General features: G+C 29.0%; 3 protein-coding genes across 11 annotated transcripts; 1 reads left to right on the forward strand and 2 right to left on the reverse strand.

The window, feature by feature from the left end:
* Positions 1-105: 105 nt before the first annotated feature.
* Positions 106-997, reverse strand: LOC136772184 (histone-lysine N-methyltransferase SETMAR). Its single transcript, XM_066724971.1, has one exon. It carries the CDS (start codon positions 853-855, stop codon positions 106-108), a length of 750 nt encoding a protein of 249 aa, XP_066581068.1. The 5' UTR covers positions 856-997.
* LOC136772176 (traB domain-containing protein) lies at positions 840-6,162 on the reverse strand. 9 transcript variants are annotated; one of them, XM_066724956.1, is made up of 8 exons: positions 6,042-6,162; positions 4,310-4,439; positions 3,248-3,429; positions 2,142-2,338; positions 1,946-2,066; positions 1,738-1,874; positions 1,246-1,655; positions 840-1,156 (listed from the first exon to the last, which is right to left on the reverse strand). In XM_066724956.1, exons 3-8 carry the CDS (start codon positions 3,420-3,422, stop codon positions 988-990), a joined length of 1,209 nt encoding a protein of 402 aa, XP_066581053.1. In that variant the 5' UTR covers positions 3,423-3,429; positions 4,310-4,439; positions 6,042-6,162; the 3' UTR covers positions 840-987. The 9 variants fall into 9 exon arrangements, with proteins under 9 accessions (XP_066581053.1, XP_066581052.1, XP_066581054.1 ...); XM_066724955.1 differs by lacking the exons at positions 4,310-4,439; positions 6,042-6,162 and adding an exon at positions 4,010-4,221 and having other exon boundaries at positions 3,248-3,492; XM_066724957.1 differs by lacking the exons at positions 4,310-4,439; positions 6,042-6,162 and adding an exon at positions 3,907-4,221.
* Positions 6,125-11,620, forward strand: Vsp37A (Vacuolar protein sorting 37A). Its single transcript, XM_066724961.1, has 6 exons — positions 6,125-6,242; positions 6,588-6,886; positions 7,316-7,505; positions 7,606-7,720; positions 7,788-8,312; positions 9,991-11,620. The coding sequence occupies exons 2-6, from the start codon at positions 6,798-6,800 to the stop codon at positions 10,335-10,337; spliced, it is 1,266 nt and encodes a 421-aa protein (XP_066581058.1). The 5' UTR covers positions 6,125-6,242; positions 6,588-6,797; the 3' UTR covers positions 10,338-11,620.
* The last annotated feature ends 126 nt before the right edge of the window (positions 11,621-11,746 follow it).

Below are 11,746 nucleotides of genomic sequence, written 5' to 3' on the forward strand. Positions count from 1 at the left end.
CCTTTTATTTAAAAACGTATTGTGGAAAACCAAACAACTCTCTCTCTCTCTCTCTTTATAAAAACAAATATCATATTTCAGGTTTGAATTTACACAAATTGTCAATTAAATAAAATTATGCGGCAAAAAACCAAGGCAATTAGTAGAAGCGCAATGGCAAATTGTATCGCTAAGTGACATATCTTTTGAGCTTCCACTATAATCAAAAGTAATTTCTTCGCCTACTGCAATATTTTTGGACGCAAAAAGGCATATATGTGGCACAACGCCTTCAATTCTCACAGGTACAAGGCTAGCATTCGGCTCACAGCTATGATTGGCATATCTGCCTATATTTCCAAAATACTTTGGATCTATACAAGTTACCATTTTACTTTCTTGGAGGTGTTCGAATACCACAAGAACAAAATTCATGCTTTTATTACGCTTATTTTCTTCCATTCTTTTTTTAGCTTCCATTAAACCTATGACCTCTCCTGCATATTCACAGATAAATTGGCCCTTTCTAATTAATTTATTAGTTTGAAGACAGAAACCTTTCTTTGAAGATTTTACGATTTCTAAACAATCTAATGGGCCTTGTTGTACAAGTCTATTACCACAACTATTATTACAGATACAGTAAGAATTGCATTCTATTATGGGTTCCAATAATTTTTCTTCAACAATTAAATCATCTACATAATTAGGAGAGCCACGTGTACAGATGCAATCTTTACATATTAACTTACAAGAGCAACCGGAGCAATATTCTGATTCAAAGTTTTCAATTTCTGCACCAGGGCCAGGTATATTTTTTGTCACATACATAACATTAAAGTCAATATGTTCATAATTATCTCTAAAAGTCTCCATTATTACAGCTTAATATTAAGGGATGCTCCAAATACAGTCAATATTACCTTCAGCAGCGCAAAATAAGAGAAATGCTCGTTCGTGAGAATATATATCTTAAACTTCAACCCTGTAGCAAACCTAGTGGCTCTATTATTTTCCACTAACCTTTAAAAGACCATCAAATGCTGATTTCACAGAAGTAACAGTGGAGCTGATTGATATAGGAGTTAATCTATAAGCTACATAAACGACAGATCCTAGTAAAGTAGCTTTAAAACCAAACTTTATAATCTTACTAGATAATGAAGGTGGTGGTATCCTGAAATAGAAAATAGAATACACTGAAAATTAATATTAATTTGATAAATCAAATATAAATAAAACAAATTAAAAGTGATTCCGTAATACCTTAAAATTGGTTTTATATCTGAAGCTTTGACTTTGCCCCAATTTTCAATGATTCCTAACGTATGTCCTATACCAACAATGCCTACTACTCTTGCTGGAACTGGTCCTTGTGGAGTTAATTTGGGTAAACAAGCTGCTTGAAGGGAATAAGTTAGATAAAGATCTCTTTCTTTAACAAAGACTCTTTCTAATGATGCAAACTCCTTAGTTAATTCGGCCAAAACTTCTTCTAGTACACCGCGACTTTTAACTTTTTCAACCTCTTCTGGAGTAATTTTCTTATTAGTAGTTAATATACTCCATGTAAATTTGATAGTTTCCCACCATGAAAGGGATTTAATTGCACGTTGAATGGTTATATTAATTGGTCTATCTCCTAGTTGAATTTCACAATTTGGAATTTTTTGACCCTATAAAATAATTGTGCAATAATAAGCAATTAAAATAATTTGATTTATTAATTGTCTACATATATAATAAATTTTTGCTTACTTCTGCAAATGCTTTGCGAAATTCACCACCTGGTGCCATACCAAGTTCTTTTGTAACTTGTGCAGACATACTCAACATTAGAATGTACATTAGCCCATATGTGAGGCCATCATGCTTAATCACTTCTCTAATTTTGGCTAAAACAATCAATTATTTTATTGTAAAAGTTTAAGCATTATCTAGAGCAATAAGTGATCAATTAACTTACCAATCTTTGAACCTTTAAATTCAGCTTCTTGTAGAATAGATTTCTCATCTAATAACAAAACTGGAAGCCTTGCTTTACATAATTCAACTGTTATACTATGTGGCTGTACTGCTCGAATTACCTAATATAGTCAAATTAAATTAACTTTTAAATTTTTTAATAAATAAATCTGATTTATAATTATAAACAATTATACCTTTGCAACATCTTCTTGACTTTCAATACTAAAATGTGCTGTTCCTATTAAATATAACTTTCCACCATCTGGCGTTCTAAGGAGAGTTACAGTTTCAGGTAAATTGTTGTCAAAACTATCATCTTCATTCTTAAAATGAGAATTCTGCACATTTATGTAATTTTCATCAACTATTGGATTACTTTCAATGTTTATTTCTAAAAAAAAGTATTATAAAATGATTTGTGAATCTAATAAATATACTTACATATTTTATTATCACTATATATATATTATTGTGAAATAAGTAGATTTGATTTTAATTAGTACAATTAAAAAATGGTAAAGTTTACCTTTTATCTTTCTATATCTCATAACTTTTCTTTTACTTCTATATAAATTCGACATTATTCAAGTATATCAGTACCATATTGAACTATCTCTTTATTTAATTAAGCTTAACATTTCAAAGAAGCCATAAAAATAAATCAGTATAGTTTACAGCATACTAGTAACTAAAGTACTTTTTTATATAAGGACAATACATTATAATATTTTGAACATAATGATAATAAGTGTATGAAATATACCAGATGACTAATTAAGTATAGCCAATTTTACAAATTTAAATAGCATGAATAATTATAAGAAAAAAAGTCCTGCATTATTTTTAAATCTAGTAGTTACGGAATAAGTTATTGAGTTTTACAAATTACATAATTTGACTAATCTAATTAGTAGAGCAATCTCCTATAATCTACTTCTATTGATCGATATTTGCTAGAATGCTCCTTAAAATAATATGATGACTTATATTAACCAATATTTGATGTTTAACCCTTTCACTTTTATTAATGTTCTATTAAAAACAAAATTTCATCTTTATCAATACTTATAAATTTATGTAATGCTTTTATGTGTAATTCTCCTAAGTTACATGTGGCTCAAATAAGACAGGCCAAGTGTTTCAGGGTTAAAAACTTTCTCATTAAGGGTTAGATTTAAAAACGATATAGGAGTTTTTTTCTGACAGTTATTCTTACTATCCCAACATATATATTTGGTCATAGTCAACCAACCTCTTAGTATATAATGGAAATAGGCTAAAGATTTAATAACATACTTACGAGATTCAGTAGCTCCATTTATCTGAGTTAGAGTAGCTGAATAGTTCGAAGGATTATTAATTTGTGGATCTTTTGGATTTACACGAAGTGCTATTAAATTAAATTGTTCACTAGGTAACTGTGAAGTAGAATCTTCAATTAAGCCTTCTCTTGTGTGAACAATGTCTGATGCCATGTTGTACCTTATAGCAAATATAATATAAAGTGCTCTTAAGTGAATCGATATTATTATTTTTAATTGATAACTAAAATCATGAAATAATATTGTAATAAGCATTTAGTTGTTGATATTTACATAATTTTTTATAAAATATGTTAACCTATGTCGTATCTATTAATAATATTTGTTTTTTTATAAACAATGACAAGAAAAATATAATTTTGGTAAATATATATTGTACATTAATATCTAATTAAAATTTAAATTAATGACAAAAAAAATAAATTTGTTGAACTTACAAAAACAAAATTTTGAACAGATGTAATCACATCAAGGTGAAAGGAATAAAGAAATACTTTTATCTTCTATTTAAATGTAGTAAATTGAAAACAAAGTTTAGAAAGTAAAAGAAAATATGTCGCGTATAAAACAAAAAATTAGGGAAAACTGTCAAAGTGTAATTAAGAAGCTGATGACTATTTATGTGTTACACACATACACAATATCATCAGTGATACGACAGGCAACGCGAATTTTTAATGCTCATTGACACTAGCACATTCACAATCCAGATTCTGCTCCCTATACCAATTACCACCAACCTTTCTGACTCATATTAACTACTTATTTTACACAGGTACACTACTTGTCTACTACTATTACCACCCACTACATCATTTAACTTTAAACCGTTATTACAGATTTTCCTTTAGTCAACCTTAATTTAAGGACAAATATTTATTAATACTATTATTATTAATCAAATGTAACCTTGGCAAACAATCTAAGTATTCATGCATTTAAATTATTTTTGAGATTTATCCATATGGTTTAATATTTTTATATGGATAAAAAGGTATATTGTATATAGTATTTATATTGTATAACTACACAATACGTACAGTTATAAATTGTATATTTTATAGATGGCGCTAAAGCCACCGGCAGGGTGCGGGCGGAGTCACGGAATTGGGCCAGCAGCCAGAGGCCAGAGCCACAGAGGCAACAGAGTGGTAACTGGTAAGACTGGATCTGTAAGGTAAGACCGCACCGGACTCACAACTCACAAGTCTGATCCCTGATGAATAAAGCTACTGATCTGATAGAGCTCGATGCATATAATACATATCATGACGAGATTGTATGAGTGTATGTATGGCGCGTTTATTGCGGTGTGTCTGGCGCTTGTATGATACATTTTATAAATGTATATAATAATTTGGATCATATTGGATCAAATGTTACTCATGGAACATTGGTGACATTCAGTAGACTCATCGAACATTGGTGACATTCAGTAAAGACAACTGTTGAGAGGAAGCGACGTATGTTACTGGCTATTACTCTTGAATCCTACAATTTTATCCAATAGTAGTAGGTGTTTAAAAAGAATTGCTCAACAGTTGTACATCTGTCATCTCTGCTGAATGCTATCATTGTCATAAGACAACGAAATGATAAAGGAAGGGGAGAAAAATGATTTTATTGTCCAGTCCGATTACAAAAAGTGCATCGTTTAAAGAAACAGTAGGAAAAGAATTTTATTATTATTCGATGTTTTTCAGAAACATGTCTAAGTATTAGGAAAAATATTTGCTATTAATTTGTGTGGGTGCATAACATTATTAAATTTAAATTATATTCGAAAAACAAATTTTTTGCTTGTAATTGTAAAATCGTTATTTATGATGAAAAATAAAAATTACTAACTTGTATTAGGTATAGACATAATACCTATGAAATAAAACTAATCCATTTCGAATTCATCAATTTATTTTGTAAAAAAATAAAACGAAAACTACAAATTTTATTCTTTTATTTTGGTTCTATATATGTAAAATTCCCTAGTTATAATATTCCAAAGCATAAATGAAACAAGATGTATACTACCGTAACTATAAGCCCAAATAGTACAATAAATGTTTTCGGTACAGTTGCGAAGTTCTATTTTAGCATAGACAATAATAAAGAATTCTCTCTTGAAATTTTTTCGAAATTCCAATACATTTAAGAGTTTAGAATGAACCCCTTTCTGTTTCATAAAAGGGAACTTAAAAACGATTCTCTGTAGCAACTGGGAGAGATATTAATTTTTTTCATAAGACCTTTTTAAAGCCTTTTGTTATTAACATTGAAAGAGGTTCTATGTAAATTTTTTATATCTATACTAGTAGGAGATAAATATAAACAATTACTTATACGTGCATACTTTGAGACTTTTCAAGAAAAGACCTTATATACAAAAATTTAGTGATTTCTGTACAACTAATGAGTGTTTTAGTCGAATAGTCCTAAATTGCGTTAGATAAAATATTCGATAATTGGCCACTCTAACATATTTCAAGAACGGCTGAGTAATCAACCAATATTCAGTATTTTACTAGTGCAATTTAATGAATATTTTAACTAAAACAGGGGTTACATACTGCCGTGTGGGACTTTCAAGAGAGCCATGCACACGTAGATTATCCGAAGCTATGCGTGTTCAGTTTACAAACATCGCTTCTCTGTTTTCGCTACTCAGATTCCGAAAACCAATGAATGTGCTTGAACAGGCCCAGCTGAAGCGGAGCTTTTATCTCTATTGTTTGTTCACTTGTTTATTTTTTTGTTCGTAGACGTAAACTCACTTACCAATTTGTACCCAAAAACTCGCAGCTGTCCACACTGTTGCATTGAACTTTAATGCATGATTTCGAAACGCATTGGATTGCTTTGAACGAGATTCGATGGGACCGGTGGGACTCCTTAGAAAAAGTCATTTTCTACTAGCATACTTGCCCGACTACAATGGTACAATGCATATACATATAGACAGAGCCGACAAAGTTCCAGGTGTGCATCCCTGGGCTAAAACAATCTCTCTCAATGATCAATAAAGATTTTAATTTCTTATTAATTAAACTTAGAATTCTTATAAATATTCTTATTTAATGTACTATACTGTATGAACGTTTTAAACAAATTAAATTTGATCATTCTTAAACCGTATTCGTATGTAAATTATATTTAAAACTAACAATCAACCTAATTTTTGCCAATATTTTAATTATCTTAAAAATTAATGTTTCAAAATTAACTGCAAACATTTTGTTTAAGATTCAGAAATCTTTTTGAATTATATTCAGCAATAAAATATCTTTCTTACTTTAAACAATATAAAAAGAAATTATCCGACAGATAAGTGTGCGTTGATTTCGTATACGTGAGGTTCATGAGGTATGACGACTGAGGAGAGACGAGAAGTAAAGTAACACGACTAGAGGTTAAAACAGCTGTTCTGTGACTTCTGCGATTCTGTCCAAGTCCAGTGTTCTGTCTAGTTGTTGGTTGCCTTGACAGGGAAATCGACGGATCAGCGAATGATTTATCTAAAATTCACCATTTTAAATGTTATCACGAATATTTCGAGGGGAAAATGAGAATGCGGCAGTTAAAAGAAAACGACAAATTGATACTTTAAAAATCTTTAACGACAAGTAAGATTCTTCTCATATTTTAACCTTAAGTTAACCTAACTTATTAAAGCGTATGATTCATAAAATGCATTCAAGATTTTAATTGGATTAAAGTAAAATCTAGAACGTTACACAAAGTCCAACTAATTAATGCATTTCTTTTTTATTCATCAATAATTATACATTTCATTAAAAAAATATGATTCTCCTCCTTATTAACAATTCTGTTTTTGTTATATACATTCTTTTTATTTGAAATTTGTGTAAGCAATTTTTTTTTATAGTTATTGATTTTAAAAAATTATTTGTTGAGAAAAATGTATGGTAATATTGAAAATAATTGTTACAGTTGATTTTTGAGCTAGAAACTTTAATATAAAATATTAAAAAGCAATGTTATTTTGTTATAAAAAATAATTGTAGTTACCAGTTTTTATTTTTCCATATTAGTGTGATTGAATTAAGAGAAGATGTGGAGTACCAAGTGCAATTTGATGCTGGAGATAAACGCATGGCTATTATGGTATCTTTATCACCAGAATTTCCATTGGAAAAACCAGTTCTTAGAGTGTCACCACCAATAAATCATCCTTGGTGTAATGAACATAGTGAAATTACTAGTGCACCAGGATTGCTCAATGTACGTTTCCAATGAAATTATTTTAATACAGTATAAAAAATATTTAAGTATATATTATATTAATTTAATTCATTGTAATTTATTTTTCTAATTTTATTAGTTTACGATCCATAGTGATCTTGGTCGCGTTGTTCAAGCTATAATTAGAGAATTCAGTAAGAATCCACCACAGTTATTAGAAGATATATCACCTGGAGTTGCAAAATCACATATAGGTATTTAAAAGAGCTATTGGATTAGGTTAATTAATATATTTATTTTCAAAAATTTATTAATTTGTAGATTTACAAGGAAGAGGATCCCCGTCTTATTCCTTGCAGTATCCAGATATACCATTATCATCTTACAATTCATATTATAATACGCAATACCCTCAGTACTCAACCTCAAATACAAATACCTGCATTTATAATTACAATTATACAAACTCTGGAAATACTTACATTTCTGATGATCACTCAAAACAGTTTGGTGCTTCATCTCAAAATGCATCATATCTAACTACTTCAAGAAACAACTCTCTACATAATACAAATCCAATTCAGTATACATCAAGTCAACCTGGAACATCCTACAACAATTCACATTACATTAACACTAATTATCAACCAACACTGCTAAGTCAAATACAGATGAAAGTTCCAGAAAGCAGTTTATTCCCAGAACTAAACAATTTAACAAATGAAGAGCTGAAGAGGCTTAGTGAAGATGAAGACAAGCTTGATGACTTTCTTGAACAACATTCCAATTTGAGAGACATAAATGTGGCTATTGAGGATGCTATTGATTGCGTAGAAAAAACTGCCAGTAAATATTATCTCATTTATTTATGGGAGCATCCAAGAGAAACTAGCTCTAACTGCGTGGCGCATTTTTTGCACATAAAGCACTCTATTTAACACACTTATAAATCGATTGGCGGACGTAAGGACAAAGACAAAATGTGCACTGTCACAAATTTTTTTCTGCTCTTATAGTAGCATTATTTTATATCGCAACATTTATATTTTATTGAAAAATTGAGTTATAGTTTGAAAGAAGCCTTTTCAAATCATACAATACTTTTCCTGTTTTTTACAAAACTAAATTTTGTTATTCAAAAAGTAAATTTCTAAATTATATAAACCATTTGTTCTAAATTGACAAATCAAAGGATTTATATAAACCGATAAAAATATCGTGGATTGATGATTTACGTGTTTGGATGCGCCATATGAGCAGTAGAATGCTGTTGTGATTTCAGTACAGCACTATGGAAGATCGCGTACAACGATAATCTTCATTGTTGAGTATGAACTCTTCATTTATTCAAATTAAAACTGAGATTTTTCAATTTATTAGTTTACTTTTTGAATTATAAACTTTTTATTTTAGAATAAATATAGTATAATTTGATAAAAATCATTCTAAGCCTTAATTTAATTTTTTAATATTATCTAACTGCTTAGCAACAAAAAAAATACTACTATAAAAAAGAGTAGAAAAAATTTATACAGATTTCTCTCTGCTATTTTTCTCTTTTAACTCTTGGAACTATTTGCGAACGAGTTGAATGGAACGCTTTCTATACAAATAATAATTAGCACACAATCAGTGGCTGATTTCTCTTGTTCACTCAATTATTATATGTATATATATATATATTAAGGTGGTCGTTAAAAAAGAAAAAATTTGACGGATCCCCAAAAAACACTATTATTTGGTTAGAAGCTACAGTGATTGAAATCTGTGGCCTGACAAATGATGGGAACATATGCTTCATTGCGATCAAATACAATGTTTGATGAGTTTCACAGGTTTTCGTATATAATTCATTAAATATGCGATTGTGTGAAAAGATGCATAATACCTTTTGTCTGAAGAATTTAATTCTGCATAAAAAAGATTCTATACATTTTTCTTCTAGAATACATACTTATTGAGATATTTCTGAAAAATCGATCCTCTTTTTCGATTGTACATATTATATTAACATGTTTGTATGAGAAATAAATCTTAGTTCACTGTAGTTCCTCATTTCACTTCTCTTAATTTAAAAAAATATATTAATTTTACAGTTAGCTAAGAATAATTTCTCATATAAACATGTCAATATAATGTGTATAAACGAAGAAGAGGATTGATTTTTCAGGAATATTTCAATAAGTATGCATTCTAGGAGAGAAATGTTAAAATCTTTTTTATGCAGAATTTAATTCTTCAGAGAAAATGTTTTATGCATCTTTTCACAGAATCGCATATTTAATGAATTATATGTGAGAAACTGTAAAATTCATCAAAAACTGTATTTAATCGCAATGAGGCACATACTCCCATTATTTGTTGGGCCACAGGTTTTAATCACTGTAGTTTCTCATAAAATATTAGTGTTTTTTGGGGATCAGTCAACAATTTTTTTTAACGACCACCCTAATATATATATATAAAATTACTTTAAGACTAGCTTTGTAGTATGTTAATTACATTAAATTATTTTTAATTACAGAGGCTAATATTGAAAAAGAACCCGAGCTTAAGAATCTGCAAGCTGATGTGACCAATAAAGTGCAGACACTAGCAATGTTAAAAGCCAAATACGACCAACTTATACAACGATACAATAAATTGTCAGAAGTATTTGCACCAGATCACATAAAAGACTGTTTAAAGAAGACAGCAGACGAAAGCCATGAACAGAGTGAAAAGATAGCTGAAGATTTTCTTAATAGAAAAATTGACGTTGAGCGTTTCCTTAGCACTTATATTGAATGTAGAAAGTTAGGGCAGGCCAGGAGAACTAAAGAGGAGAAATTAGCACATCAATTAAATGAGCTAAAACGGGCTGGTTACTAAAATACTATATAACTATAGCTATTATTATTTCTATAACTCGAACAAATTGTACATAATTTTATTGTATTAAATGATACTTGAAGAATTGAAATAGCATTTGTAATTACAAAATGTCAAAGACATCATGGAAATATGTATCAGAATGATATAATTCTCAAATTAAATACGTCCCTTGGTTATCTGAGCCATGATCCAGGCACATTCCTCAGAAAGATTTGGGTAATGCTTAAATAAGGAATTTGGCTCATTTATTTTCTAATTAAAGCTTGAATAATATGATATTCTTAAAGAAAGCTTTGTTTTTATATGTAATTGCTACCATTGCCCTCAAAGGATTGGGAGTAACAAAGATCTTGTGTAAAATCAAAAATGTACTTACCTATCAATCTGAAGCTATATTTGTAGTGATTTTATCGAATTGTGCGCTAGTTTTCCAAAAGACGCTTTTTTACTGTGTAAATAAAAACCGCAATCAACGCTTTTAAACAGATTTTAAGTTCCTTGTGCAGCGATGTACTATCATATTTCTTTATGTTAAAAGCAATCCTATATATATATATATAATTATATACACGAAATATAACAATGTCAAAATATTGAAATCTATGAATGTATTTTTTGGCTATAGGTTTTTTTAAAATCTGATTTAAATAATGTGAGAATCGATGTAGTCATTGTTACGTTACTGCAGATATTTACCTTTTAAGTAATCTAAATTATCTTTATTTTAGATTTGAAAAAGAAGAGAACAAATTACATCTCTCTCAAAATAAGATGAGAAATAAAAATTAATTTTCTTCAAATTAAACCGCAAAACAACTTTTGAACGTTGTCAGAATTTTTATATATCTTCTATTACAATAAGCCATCACTATTCACTTGTCATAAGTATAAAAGCTTGCATAAATTGAATATGTTGATGGACATAACAATAATAATGTAAATTGCAATGAGAACCTATGAGCGCAGCACTAAACATAGTGTGTACATTGCTGTCAAATTATTGTATTTACATTTTTCACGCTAAATAATGAAAATATGATAATAATACCTGTACTATATTAAATCATTTGGAAATATATTTTAAGTTATTCTATAAATAGTATAAATTTCAAATTTTATTTATCCTGTGAAATAATTTGGTTTCGAATTTAACAATAAATATAGAGGAGTATTTATTGCCAATTAATTCCTTATTCTATAAAACACATTATTATTGGTAATGGCAATCCGATTTAATCTTTCATATTTCTAACACGTTTTTAATCTGCTGAAATTCCGCATTTTCTTACATTTTTAACCATTTCATCCAAAATCTATAATAAAACATTAATAGACGCCAATCTTTAAAAGTCGTATACTTATCCGATAGATCGTGTTTTTCATCTTATTTAATAATTAACTTGAAT

This window comes from Prorops nasuta, unplaced genomic scaffold, assembly GCF_024137725.1.
Source record: "Prorops nasuta isolate Cenicafe-Biocafe unplaced genomic scaffold, Cenicafe_Pnas_1.2 PNAS00003, whole genome shotgun sequence".
Taxonomy (NCBI): Eukaryota; Metazoa; Arthropoda; class Insecta; order Hymenoptera; family Bethylidae; genus Prorops; species Prorops nasuta.

Excerpts from the sequence above, each read along its gene's own strand:
- LOC136772176 (XM_066724952.1), bottom strand. The coding sequence starts at position 3,524 with ATGCTTATTACAATATTATTTCATGATTTTAGTTATCAATTAAAAATA. Across the intron at positions 2,339-3,247 it reads AAATGGAGCTACTGAATCTC|AAATAAACATTGAAAGTAAT; the intron begins GTAAGTATGTTA and ends ACTTTTTTTTAG. Across the intron at positions 1,157-1,245 it reads GATATAAAACCAATTTTAAG|GATACCACCACCTTCATTAT; the intron begins GTATTACGGAAT and ends TTTCTATTTCAG.
- Vsp37A (XM_066724961.1), top strand. The coding sequence starts at position 6,798 with ATGTTATCACGAATATTTCGAGGGGAAAATGAGAATGCGGCAGTTAAA. Across the intron at positions 6,887-7,315 it reads TTAAAAATCTTTAACGACAA|TGTGATTGAATTAAGAGAAG; the intron begins GTAAGATTCTTC and ends TTTCCATATTAG. Across the intron at positions 8,313-9,990 it reads TTGCGTAGAAAAAACTGCCA|AGGCTAATATTGAAAAAGAA; the intron begins GTAAATATTATC and ends TTTTAATTACAG.
- LOC136772184 (XM_066724971.1), bottom strand. The coding sequence starts at position 855 with ATGGAGACTTTTAGAGATAATTATGAACATATTGACTTTAATGTTATG.